Source organism: Xenopus laevis, chromosome 9_10S (genome assembly GCF_017654675.1).
Source record: "Xenopus laevis strain J_2021 chromosome 9_10S, Xenopus_laevis_v10.1, whole genome shotgun sequence".
Classification (NCBI taxonomy): Eukaryota; Metazoa; Chordata; class Amphibia; order Anura; family Pipidae; genus Xenopus; species Xenopus laevis.
The window spans coordinates 33,302,900-33,317,306 of NC_054388.1; the positions used below are offsets into that span (position 1 = coordinate 33,302,900).

Genomic DNA, 14,407 nt, shown 5'->3' on the forward strand with positions numbered 1-14,407 from the left:
AGGGACAGGGGCATTTTTGCCATGATGCACGGTGAGAAACATGTTAGATCTGTGTGTGCAAGGAAATCTACATGTTAGATCTGCGTGTGCCAGGAAATCTAAGTGTTAGATCTGTGTGTGCCAGACAATCTAAGTGTTAGATCTGTGTGTGCCAGACAATCTAAGTGTTAGATCTGTGTGTGCCAGACAATCTAAGTGTTAGATCTGTGTGTGCCAGAGAATCTACATGTTAGATCTGTGTGTGCCAGGAAATCTAAGTGTTAGATCTGTGTGCCAGGGAATCTAAGTGTTAGATCTGTGTGTGCCAGGGAATCTAAATTTTAGATCTATGTGTGCCAGGGAATCTCTATGTTAGATCTGTGTGTGCCAGGGAATCTGTTAGATCTGTGTGTGCCAGGCAATCTAAGTGTAAGATCTATGTGTGCCAGGGAATCTAGGTTTAAGATCTGTCATTTATTCTGTATAAATGATGGGACGACTGTTTAAATGGTTTAACTTTCCAGTCCATAGTTGGAGGGCTCTTCAACCTTGCCGACAATCTCCTCTTTATCTCTAGCTTTTGCTCCAAAACCCGAACTGGGTCCAATTTGCATATGCAAATTAGGGCAAGGAAAAGTTAAAAAGAACTGCTCGCTCAGCATATAGAGGGGGACAAAAAACTGTGTGACCAAACGTCACTTGATTTTAAGGGTTTGAATTTCTTTCGGTCAACACTTGGATTTGGCCAAATCCGAAACCTGCTGAAAAAGGCTCAGATTCTACCGAAACTGGATCTACAATTCGGTGCATCCCTACTTACACTACATTTACTGTACATTTACCTTCCTACTGTAGCAGGGCTTTAATCTATGCAGTACCTTAATTCCCAGTTAAAACTGATAGTCAAGAAGAGGAGGGGCTTACAAGAAAGGAAATGGATGTAGAGGCCAAAAAGGTTCCTATTTTTTAATCATGAATGGAAGGTATGCAGTAAGAATTTTGCTACTTAAAGGGATAGGCTGACCAATGTACTGGCAGATGGGGGGGCCATTTACAAAAGTGTCATAGACTGAATTTGATTTGTAGAAATATGCGCCCACTGCAAAAGCTTAGTTCCCCACATCTTGTTAATATCACAGACTTTCATCGGGAGGTGCTGGCTGACAGTTGCACTGCTGACTTGAATCAAGCATTTGACCTGATCAAAGTGACATTTTCACGTATTTCTATTCCTACTGAAACTCATCGAAGTCCTAGACGTCCAACATGTCGAGATGGGTTGTATCAATAACATTGCCAATTATCAATGCAGCCTGTTACAGAACCACATTTCCCATAATCCTAGGGAAAGTTGTCTTTAAGAGCTGGTATGCAAAAGGTTTTCTATCTCTGGTGCTGGTGCTCAGAGCAGCTGATTTCCACCTCCCCTATTCTGTTGTCTATACACAGTTGCAGATTCACAGTAATAAAATATTAATAAAGGATTTTCAGTGCACAAGGCGTCGTCTTCCTCCGGCAGAGCCAGATTTCTCATACAATGAAGGCAGAGGCCACAGAGGCTCTGATTAACATGCTGGCGCATTACAGGAACCCATGCAAGCATCTGATTATGAGAGCAGATCAGATGTAGATACAACAGAGATGCACCGCTCATCCTTAACCCGTAACCGCCCAACAGATCTGCAACACACTGCGCTTATAGCAATGGGAAAAAGACAAGGAGAAAACCCAGTTCATCTTGCTATTCTGCAGCCTGGAGTTCACTCGAGTTAATATCCAATCACCATCCAAGCCCCGTATCAACATTCTACGACTAGTGGCAACCTGCTGCGGTTTTGCTTCTCGGTGGCAGGACTGCAGAAAATCATCACAGAAAGCTTCACATTAATAATCCATGGCAATATTCCACCAGATCACTTCAATATGCTTATGCCTGCCGTCTCAGTGATAATCAAGTCCACACACCACACTTATGGATGATTACCATTGATTATAATCAGAAGCAATCCGGAATACATGTCCGTGCTTCTGAGAAAAGTTGCATAGACAAAAAAAAAAAAAAAGGCAAACTGCCACTTGTGACATTATCATTGCTTTAAAGGGGTCGTTCACCTTTGAGTTAACTTTGAGTATGATGTAGAGCAGTGATCCCCAACCAGTAGCTCGTGAGCAACATGTTGCTCTCCAACCCCTTGGATGTTGCTCCCAGTGGCCTCAAAGCAGGTGATTATTTTTGAATTCCAGGCTTGGAGGCAAGTTTTGGTTGTATAAAAACCAGGTGCACTGCCATACAGAGCCTCAATGTAGGTTGAAAATCCACATGGGGCTACTAAATGGCCAATCACAGCCCTTATTTGGCACCCTGGGAACATTTTTCATGCTAGTGTTGCTCCCCAACTCCTTTTACTTCTGAATGTTGCTCACGGGTTCAAAAGGTTGGGGATCCCTGATGTAGAGAGTGATATTCTGAGACAATTTGCAATTGGTTGTCATTTTTTATTATTTCTGGCTTTATTTTTCAGCAGCTCAACAGTTTGCAGTTTCCGCAATCTGGTTGCTAGAGTCCAAGTTACCCCAGCAACCATGCATTGATTTGAATAAGATCTAAAGAAGTAAGAAGGCGCACACCCTTAAAATAAGATATGAGGTGCTAACCCAAAGGTGAATCCCCATGAGGGTCTCCAAACATATATACAAAAAAAAAACGTATTGAACACTCAATTTTCAAAATTCAAAAAAGTAAATAAAATGTATTATTTATTATTTGTGCCCTTGAGGAAGACCACTATGGTCGCATTGGGTTTACTTATTATTTTTGTAACCCCCTTTTTAAATAGCACTCTCTATCTGAGGCATAGGCACAACATACATCTGTATTACATAAATATTAAGGGCTTAGAGATAAAAGGTGAAAACATGTCTATTCTGTAAATGAAATAGAAGAAATTACCTACATTAGCTACAAAAGCAGCACTGCCCGAGATTATCTGCCCTTTAGGATGTCACGGTACATTATACAGAAATCCATTACCTGCCCGTGTTAATTTGGACTCAAGTTACTCACAGTCCCCACGTCAAACTTTTTCCTCTCCCGCATTCATCATTGGAGCATCCCGACAATTGTGCCCGGCACTGATTAGGGTGGCAGCACGGGGAGCACGTGATAGGATCTGACCTCTTCAGGTGAATACTCTGTAATTATTTGAAGGTGGTTGGAAGTGATGTGCTTGAGAAAAGCAAGAGAATGCGGCAGCGAATACCAATAAGGGGAGCGAGGAAAATTATACAGTGAGCAACAGGCTTAAAAGAGATTGAAATGAGGGGTCAAGAGTAAAGGTGGAATTACCTACTGGGGGCAGGGAGAGGTGGAGCGGTTTGTTTTGGACTGGATCAAAGCATATATTTTCATAGCAAGAGTCTTTGGGTGTTGCTGAACTACAACTCTGAGAATACTCCAACACATGGGAAATAATCGAGAAAGAGCTGAACAGACAAGGATGGGAGATTGGAAAGATAGCACAGTATGGGAGTAGGGTCACAAGAAAACCACTATTCCAATTCTAATGTCACATTTACAATTAGAACTCCTTTACCCCTCTCCATCTCACCATCCAGTGCCAGGTCTTGGAGTATTGACCTTGAAATCAAACTTTTTAATCTCTGAGCCCTGAAAGTGAATTTGTAAAAATATGATCCTGTCTCCCTTAATCTCCCTTTTATTTTGTATTTGTTTTTATCTTCCCATCTCAACCATAACCTTCTTTATCCTTCTGCCCCCATCTCTTAATGTATCATTTACCTCTTATGCCAAGTTTCTCCCCTTTATCATCTCCTCCCACATGCTTTTCACCCCTCCTTTAACCCCTCTTTCTATGTATCAATTGCTCCTCCCTTTAACCAAAGTCTCCATATGTCACTTGGCCCTTTACCCCCACTTTGAGTCTCTCACCTTTATACTCCACTTCCCACAGGTTATTTTCTCTTTTAACCCATGTCCCTGTACAGTTACAAAATCTCTAAATGCTATTAATGCTTTGGACTTTTCCGGATAAACGATCTTTCCATAATTTGGGTCTCCATCTTCTATTAAAATCATTTTCATATTACAGAAACCCAATATTATTGTTTTGCCACCAACATGGACTCAAGCAGCTTATTTCCCATTACATACAAAATACTGGTATGTTATTACAGAGGAATTATAATCAAATAATTCAAATAATCTGTAAGAGATCCCCTTTCTGTAACATTTTACTCTCATCCCCATCTGCTAATATCCGACTCCTTACTCTTTGCTTTTACCTCTGTCCCTATATTACAGACTCTACTCCTTTTTACACTCTCCCAATGAATCTGCCAGTCCCTGTCCCTTTCCCCACAATTGAAAATTTCCACTTGGTGTCCCAATGGCCTATATTTATCCTAATTACCCCTACACTGAGTACTAATGGCAGGCTGCAGAAACATATATATTACTGTGGGGATAAGCACTGGATAAAAGTTTACACTGAACTCCTGCTCAGATATTCAGTTTACTGTGATTGGTTCAAACATTTATCAGAGACGGGAAGCCCAAATGCTCAGTGATGATCTATTTCGCCTGGTTGGGGTCCAAAGTTAAATGGCAGTGTTATGGCCGCATTACTATAAACAGGCACCCAGCTGGACGCTGCACCCCTTCCTGCATTGCACCCACAGTATCCACCCGACCTTCCTACTCCTAGTTACTGCACTGCCTTCCTCTCCCCTTCTTTTCTTCTACAAAATATTGTGCTGCATTTTATATGAAAGATTAAAAAGCTTTTGTTTTCCTCAGTTCTCGCTCATATATTCCCCTCTGATCTATCCTTCTTTCCTTTGCTTTCTTCTCCCACTCCTCACCCCCATCTCTTTACTCACAATCCCCTGCCATATATATATATATATATATATATATATATATATATATATATATATATATATATATATACAGTTTGAAAGCAGAACCTTTTTCCCTCTTGCTGTGAAAGCAGAACCGGCCCCTTTTCCTCTCAACACACAGTTTTTTTTTATTGTGAGCACAATTGCAGCAATTACACCCACGGAGCCTCTTCATGCAGATTACAAGCCTGTGCAGTAATCCGGCTGCCTTTACAGAGCCACTTATATCCCTCCACTTCTCATAGTATAAATGTATAGCAGAGCTTCTCTTGAAACACTTGTGTTCTGAATTATTCTTGTTATATAGGCGCACACACACACAAACACACTGCATTGGCTGAAGTTGCATTCACCAGCTCCTCAATCAGTCACCCAGTCCTTTGCAGATATACTGTATATAACAACACATTCTGTATATCCAGCTAGGAATATATTATAGGGCTCATTCGCTAATGCCGTGCGATGACACAGAAGTGATTAGGCAGAGAGCATCAAGAGCCCATTATTCACTGCAAGCAAAGCTGTAAGAAAGATGGCACCCTGGCGTTTCTTGATCGTCTCAGTATTCTTCCCCGACGGCATCCACTTCCAAATGGGGGTGAATGAGAAACTTATTACCTTATGGCTCACTATAGTTCCATTAAGCAAGAATCTTCCGGAAATGATGAATTCTGAAAGCTTAATGGCAAAGCAGTGTGCCGTAGGGCAGTGCATTTCCAATCTAAGCAACCAATAATCTTGCCACTGGAAGGCAGTGTTTCATTCCAGTCTGCAGCAGCAGTTACCGTGTAAGAATATTTATGGCTGCTCCCAGTCAAACAGATAAATAACTATTCCAGAGCTGCATAACCTATTCCTATATCGGAATATCGTTACAGAAATATATATATATCACTAGTGTATACTGGCCATGTTAAGGACAAATAAAGTCCCTTCACAATTTTAATAGCCTGGTAATGCTGTACATCTCCCCCATAGAGAAGCCCTGTGCAGCACAACACAAATCCACCAGCACTTACATTCTGGGACTCTTGTTGCCCCAATTTGGTTATTCCACATCCCTACTTATGATATACCTGTGTGGGCACTTGAATGCGAACTGGGAGCCTACAGCCGAGGCACCACTCAGTATAGGCATAAGGAAAGTAAAAGGGAAGACTGTGGGGTTGGACATGCCTTGTACAGTCTCACCAACAGGTGCAAAGTGGTACTGCAAGTGACAAAGTCATTTCTGAATCACAATAACATTATAACAACCGGCAACTCCATTATTATAATGGGATAGACATAGTTTATTTGAGCATTGGGGTTGATGGACAAATTGCCCTGTGTTCTGGGGGTGAGCATGTTTTTTCTTTAAAATAATCCAGTGCTACAGCCACTACGTCTTTTGACTACAGATGATTTTAGCAGTCAAAACACCCCACACTCACATTCAGACAGTTTAGGTCATACTCCGCTCAGGGTCTCCTATGGCATTGCAGAGGGGGTGGGGCTTGCAGGGGAGAGGGTGAGGCTTGGGTGGTTCATGTTGGCATTATGGGGCATGGCTAGATTAAATCAGGGGTGTGACCGTCAATGTCCTTCTACTTGTTGGCAGAGCCCACCTCCCAGGGGGCCCAGATGACTGGTGGGCTAATAAATTAGGTGTCCTGGGGTTGCTCTGCCCAAAACTTAGGTTTGTAGATTCTGGCAAACACCAGAGTGGCTGCTGTAAGAGCCATAGTTAGTCACTATTTTTTGGGCCTATGGGGGATGCTATATGGCCTCTTTTGAATACTAACCCAGACCTGGTCCTTCTAACTGAATAGTATGGGGTCCGTTGATTACTATGGCGGCCCTGTACTCAAGTTGCTGTATAACTGGGATAAAAGAAGATTTTTAAAGCTACTTCTTCATGGCATTCTGGGAGTTGTAGTCCTCCCAGAAAAGTAGCAAATAGCAGATATCTACATTAGGGATGCACCAAATCTACTATTTGGGATTCGGCAGAATCCCCGAATCCTTTATGAAATATTTAGCCGAATACCGAACCAAACCTTAATTTACATATGCAAATTAGTGACGGGAAGGGAAAAAAATGGAAAAATAATTTTTTACTTCCTTGTTTTGTGACAAAAAGTTAAGTGATTTCCCGCCCCTAATTTGTATATGCAAATTAGGATTTGGATTCTGTTCGGCCAGGCACTAGGATTCAGCCGAATCTGAATCCTGCAGAAAAGGCTTAATCCTGGCCGAAAACCGAACCGAATCCTGGATTTGGTGCATCCCTAATCTATATATCACATATGCTGGCAGCCATGATCAGACTGATCTATCATGCCCACTTATACAGCACAAGGTTGATTTCATAGTTTTACAAATAAAAAAAACCCCAAATCACCCTTAAAACACATACACACAATCATCTTCAGTGAGCGGGAAGGATATGATATTATTAAAATCCCAGCATAATATAGAAATCCTCAATCACATCTGTGGTTTTTTGATTTATCATTTACCATTCTCTAACTTGATATTTGAAATACGATGCGGTCAGCGACATACAGAAACAGATTCATTCTATTGCAAGACATGTAATTGCTGCGATTTTGTATCACTTATATTTCTATTTAACCTCTCTGCTATTCATCTGTCAGTCGCTACTCACCCCACTGCCTAGTTGCTAGGGAAAATGGGAACCTAAAATTCCAGAATGGACAGGTTCATAACAAAACATCACATAATTCCAAAGTACAAACAAATACAAAATAAAGGCCAACTGCAATTTTTCCTTAGAATACCATAGTGTATATCATACTAAAAACATACCCTATATAGAGTGTATTTGTTACAATAGAATGGAACCCAGAGTTTGCTAGTGCCCCCTTTTATACAAGTCCACCTTGTACATGTGACTCCATTACTAGTGATCTGTGATTAGATGCACTGGAGTCAAACATTCTACTCAACTGATCCTTTTTTATTTTAACTGATTCTTAAATGATTTTATCTCATGAAACTCCCAAACAGATAATTAATCATACACAATGCTAATTCCCCAAATAATATAATAAAGGTATAGGATTTGTTATCCAGAATGCTCGGGACCTGGGGGTTTCCAGATAAAGGAACTTTCTGTATTTTGGATCTCCAGTACTGAAGTCTGCGAAACATCAATTCAACATTAAATAAACCCAATAGGAATGTTTTGTTAGCAATACGGATTCGTTCAGCTTACAAGGTACGGTACAGACATGGGACCTATTATCCAGAATGCTCGGTACCTGGGGCTTTCCGGATAACGGGTCTTTCCATAATTTAGAACTTCATACCTTAAGTCTACTAGAAAATCATGTAAACATTAAATAAACCCAATAGGCTGGTTTTGCTTCTAATACGGATTAATTTTATTTTCGTTTGGATCAAGTACAAAGTACTGTTTTATTATTACAGAGAAAAAGGAAATCATTTGTATTATTCGATTATAATGGAGTCTATGGGAGAGGTAATTCGGAACTTTCTGGATAACGGTTTTCCGGATAACGGATCCTATACCGGTATTATTTAAAACAGACTCGTGGATGGCCTTCCTGTAATTCAGAGCTTTCTGGATAACAGGTTTCCAGATATGGGATCCATTCTATACCTGTGAGGATTATAGCTCAGATTATATTTATTCTAAATAAGTAAAATGAAGCAGAATCTTGCTGGCTGCCTGGGTGTTCTAGAGGACAGGAATCATCATTACGATACTTACAAAAGCCTACAATTGTACAATATAAGGGGTATCATTATAACTTCCCATAATCCTACGTACAATCTCCCATCCAGGCTTATCCCTGAATCCAGCAGCAGCAGTTTACACCCCAACTACTGAAATGCACCATTATCATGGGTCCCAGTGTATTTCTGTGTCTCCATTCCAATGTCAAACAGCTAAACCTCTTTTCTTTCTTGTTTTTGCATCCCTCATCCCAAGCCAAAATCATACACACCAGTCGCTCAAGAGCCTGCTGCCTATAAATCCCAGTATGACCCGCACCAATGTGTATCGCAGGCGAGTGAGGATTAAACAGAGATGCTCGGAGGAGCCTTATTCCTTTTTACCCCTTTAACTGCACATGTACATGTTTCTCTCGTCTCCAGCCAGTTCTGACATTAAACATGACCAAACCGTCTTTGGCTGCTACTACAAATCAAAGATGACATTCATATTTTCAAAAGATCCACCTAAAATGAACAGGAGCCGTAATACAAATAATTGGCATATTAAATGACAATCGTCCAGTCATTAGTCGATACTCACTCTAATTGGCTCCTGATGAAACTGACCATAGCGGCTATGAACATGACAGGGAATTAGATTGTAAGCTCCACTGGGGAAGGGACAGCGATGCAGAATATGTTGGTGCGGGAGAAATAAAGGCAAATGATACATGTATCTATAATACTTGGCTGGCCCTTATTACACTGTTGGAACAGATGTGTGGATAATAAGAGATGAATGAGCACAGACATGTCCCATGTCAGATCCACAGGTTTCCTACAGGGAGAGTCAATGATCTATCAATAATCCATCAATCTCTCTATATAAGCCCCAATCCATTCCCAAACTCAATAGCATGCACCAATATATTTTATAACATTAGTTCCAAGGCAGGGAACTCTCTGAACATGAAGACAGGGTCCCCCAAATCCATAGCACCCCTCCCTCCCCCCCAACAAAAACTCCCCTTTGCACAGACCCTGAACCCCATTACTTCAGAGCCCCTCCGCTATGTCCTCCCTCTGTCCCCTGTTACCATCGGTAGTGCTTTGTGTCTCGCCGGCGCTCAACTGGATGTAGACCCCCAGGCAGTGCAGGACCCCCAGGCTGAGTCCCCAGGCACCCATGGCGCAAACACCCGGGGGATCCAGCCGCTCTCCCTCTGCAGGATGCGCTCGGAGCGGAGAGATCTCGTTGGGAACTGAGACTCGCTGGCTGGCGGAAGGATACAAGGCTGCAAGTAATCGCTGAAGAAAAAAAAACTCCCACTTTAAAGAGACAACAAGGGGAAGGAGAAAATGTGCCAATGGAGTGTCAACAAACAATTCCAGCCTCAATATTTATATTTCGCTATGTATGTACATATATATGAATATAATAGAAGTAAATCTGCATTAACTCTGCATTCCAGGCATTGCCCCTAGAAACTTATAGACAGTACCATATATTTCCTGGGAAACATTGGCATTGGCACCTCCTAAATTGTTCAACTGTAACTCTCTGTACTGCACATAGCACAAGCCTTACGCTGGCTACTTCTGCTCAGCAACAGCTTGATGGCTACAAGTAAAGAAGACAGGATTGGGCATCTAATATATAGATTTATGTCTGCATAGAACTGGTCTATTGAATGTAGCAAACAGGAAAGCACAAGAAACTGGCTGCTGCATCTGCAGGATGATCTTTAGGTTTTGTACCACACACTGAAGGACTTTGGACTGTTTCACCTACTGAAGGCTCTAGGTTCTGAACCACATATGGCAAGGCACTGGGAAGTCTGAGCTGTTTCACCTACTGATGGATCTAAGCTTTGCACCATAGACTGTAACTTTGGGAACTTGGGGGGGGGGGGTCCCTTACTGATCACTGTAAGTTCTGCGCCACAAGCGCCGACCTGTTTCACCTACTGATGGATCTATGTTTTGCAGCACAAATTGTAAGGTATTGAGAACTCTGGGCTGTTTCACCTGTTGTTGGATCTTGTTTTTGCACCACACACTATAAGATTGTGGGAACTTTGGACTGTTTTACCTACTGAACCACAGATTATAAGACTGTGGGAACTTTGGACTGTTTCACCTACTGAAGGCTCTAGGTTCTGAACCAAACATGGAGAGTAGTTGAGAAGTCTAAAGCTGGCCGTAGACGCACAGATCCTATCGAGGATTCGTATGATTTCCGAATTGTGTGTGGAGAGTGCCGACATCTTTCGTCCGGCGGAGATCGGTCGTTTGGTCGATCGGACCGGTTTGATTTTGACCCAACCGATCCCGCTGGAGCCCATTTAGCTGTTTCACCTACTAATGGATCTAGGCTTTGCACCATAGACTGTAACTTTGGAACTTGGGGGGTTTCACTTAGTGAACACTGTAGGTTCTGCACCACAAGCTCTAGGAAGGCACTGGGAACTCTGACCTGTTTCACCTACTGATGGATCTGTGTTTTGCAGCACAAATTGTAAGGTACCGAGAACTCTGGGCTGTTTCACCTATTGTTGGATCATGTTTTTGCACCACACACTATAAGAATGTGGGAACGTTGGGCTGTTTTACCTACTGAACGACAAGGGAACGTTGAGCAGTTTGCACCTTACACTGTAACACAATGGGAACTTACGACTGTTTCACTCACTGCTGGGTCTAGTTATTGCACCACACACTATAAGACTGTGGCAACTTTGGACTGTTTCACCTACTGAAGGGTTTATATTCTACACCACATACTGTAACTATGGGCTGTTTCACCTACTGAAGGATCTAGGTTTTGCTCTATATATATTGTAAGCCATTGGAGATTCTGGGCTGTTTCACCTGTTAAAGGATTAATAATTGCCCTTCACACTACACGAATGTGGGAACTCTGAACTGTAGGTGACTACTGAAGGGTCTATATTCTACACCACATACTGGTATTTATGGGCTGTTTCCCCTACTATAGGATCTAGTTATTGTGCCACATAACTGAGGACATTGGGAACTGTGGGCCATTTCACCTACTGATGGTTCTTTAGGTTTATCAACCACATAGTGTAATACTGTAAGAACTCTGAGCTGTCTCATTTACTGATTGAGCTAGGTTTTGCACCAGGACACTGGAAACTTTCACCCTTTTCACCACAAGGAGCACAATGTGGGGATGCTAAACAATGCTGTTAAACTGTACCCGTCATGTCATAGCCTTCTCCCTTAGCAGCCTTCATAATACAACACAGGTGTCACCTGTAAGGGGAAGATGCCTTAGCCCATGTGATCTGTATCTGTATCAGGCCTAGTCCTGTCTTAAATACACAGGAGAATGCTAAGCTCTATGTCCTTATACAATATCCAGCACAAGCTCATTTCTTCATCTAGCTCTATGGCTTTGTGGAGGTGTCAATAAACCACAGCAGTTTTCTAAAAAAGATTAATAATTTATTTTTCTAAGCTGACATTTGTTGGCCTTTACCTATGACAGCAGCTATTACTGTAGCATTAGAGGCTTAGCACCCCCTCCAGTCTATTGACCACCAATGGCCTAGCTCCCTTTTGGGAATAAGATTGTGTTTTCCATAGATAATGGATGATTGGTCCCTTGCAGCTCAGCTTCATTTAGAACTGACATTTGTCCTCATTAGTGTAATTCAATATGTGCTAACTGTTCAATAATAGATTAGCAGAGAAACCAATTCTTGGGTAAGGAGATAAGGGTGACAAAGTAGAACCACCCCAGAGAGAGAGAAGCTCCTTTCAGAATCACTAACTCCACCGCCCGGTCACATACCTTCCACCCCTCCCTAGAGTTAACCTAATAAAATATGCCTATGAGTCAAACTTCTTTGTCTGAGGGATAAAAGTTATCCATAAAACACATGACATTGGACTTCCGGCAACATGCAATGCTTCTGGTACTACAGCTTCCATGAATGTCCACTATATAAAACCTACAGGGGACTGAGTTCCATTTGCTTTGCTTTATATTTCTTATTAACTCAATCTGTGGTTTAAGGTTCTGCATCAAACATGGGCAGGCACACATGGGAAGGACTTTTTTACCTACTAATGGATCTAGGTTTTGCACCACATACTGTAAAATAGTTTGAGCACCGCATACATTAGTATGGCTTCGGGAACTTTGGGCTGCTTTACCTACTGAAGGGTCTAAATTTTGCACTGTAAGGCATTGGGGACTCAGTGGCTGTTTAACCTACTAATGGATCTAGGTTCTCTCGGCTGTTTTACCTACAGAAGGAGATTTCACCCACTATTTGATCTAATCTTATTTTAAACTTATTACTGAATAAATCAGCTTCACAATCATGTCATAATCAACAAGCAGGCCTGCTCCCCCCCATGAGGAAGTCTTTGCATTTTTTATCCAACCAATGTCTATTGCCTTTGCATCATGTAGTGATGACACTCGCAGGATTTAAACAACAAAGTCAATATGGTTTGAAAAATAAAAAGGTTTATTAGTCGAACCTTTCGGCCCCACACAGGAACTTTTTCAAGGTTGAAAAAGGTTCCTGTGTGGGAAAGAAACATTCGACTAATAAACTTTTTTTTTTGTTTTTCAAACCATATTGACTGTTGTTTAAATTCTGTGGGTGCCATCACTACGGACTCTCTCTCTCTATTTAAACAATTCTGAAATAGCTGCACTATCTATATCCATTTTTATTATAACATTTCCAATCTATCCTTCTTTGCGCACACCCCAGTCTGCCCTAAACATATAATATATATATATATATATATATATATATATATACAAATACAAGAGTCCTCTGCACTCAACCTATTATCAATATATTTAAGACAGAGACATTTTGTGCATACTGCTACTGAAAAATGCCTTACCCTTTAAACAAAACAGGGATTGTTTGTCCATATGTTGCAATATATTTAAGATGGCCAACTACGTCATCCCATATCTGGCCAGTCCTACATTAAATTTTCATCTGATTCATTAAGAATTCAATTGCTTAATTATACATTTTACAAAGGGACTAAGTTTTACCTGCAACTTACTAGCTGCTTTCAAAGTAAACCTCCCAAACTTGGCTGCCCTTTTATTAGACACCAGTGGGATCACCTGACTATAGTTGGGAAGAGTGGGAGCTACAACATGGAGCTGGTCACTGCTCCTGTACAACTATAACAGCAGGAGCTGAAACTAAAATCTCATTGGATGGGCATGGAGATTTATGTTTGCAGCTTTCCATCAGACCAGTTGCTAGTGCACTATAGCAAAACCCCCAGTGACATTATCTTAGGCTGTAGGGATGTTGTGGGCGTTGTAGTTTAACAACAGCCATAGCACTTCATGTTGTATATTGAAACAGAATAACTTTATAAGTAAGTGCTATCCCTTTATTAAACCCATATATCAGTAATATTCCCCTCTCTTCCCTCCTTTCCCAAACCCCTGTAGCTGTCCTAACACTGTAGGATTTGCCCTTTCTCTGACAGATGAAATCATTCCCTTGATATATTAGAAGCTCTGAGAGCTTTTCCCCGCTGAGTTTCCTCTGCTGGTGCTTCATTACTGAGAGTTCAGCACCTCGGACAGCTCACAACAAAAAGGCCAGAGAAAGAGACTGCTCCATAAGGCAGAGAGAACAGCAGAGAGAGGAAAGGAGATAGAGGGGAAATGAGAGAAAGAGACTGTTCTTTGAGGAAAAAGGGCTAGAATATAGCCAAAAAAAAGAGAGATACAAATACTGGTACAGAGAAAGCCCCTGGCAGACAGGAAAAATACATATTTATATCTATCTATCATTAA

General features: G+C 41.4%; 1 protein-coding gene across 1 annotated transcript in view; it reads right to left on the minus strand.

The window, feature by feature from the left end:
• The window catches only part of vstm2l.S (V-set and transmembrane domain containing 2 like S homeolog), a 30,595-nt gene extending 20,792 nt beyond the window's left edge, over positions 1-9,803 (minus strand). Inside the window, 1 exon segment of the mRNA NM_001096444.1 lies at positions 9,684-9,803. Coding sequence (NP_001089913.1) covers positions 9,684-9,774 — 91 coding nt within the window. The 5' untranslated portion in view covers positions 9,775-9,803.
• Between the last annotated feature and the right edge of the window lie 4,604 nt (positions 9,804-14,407).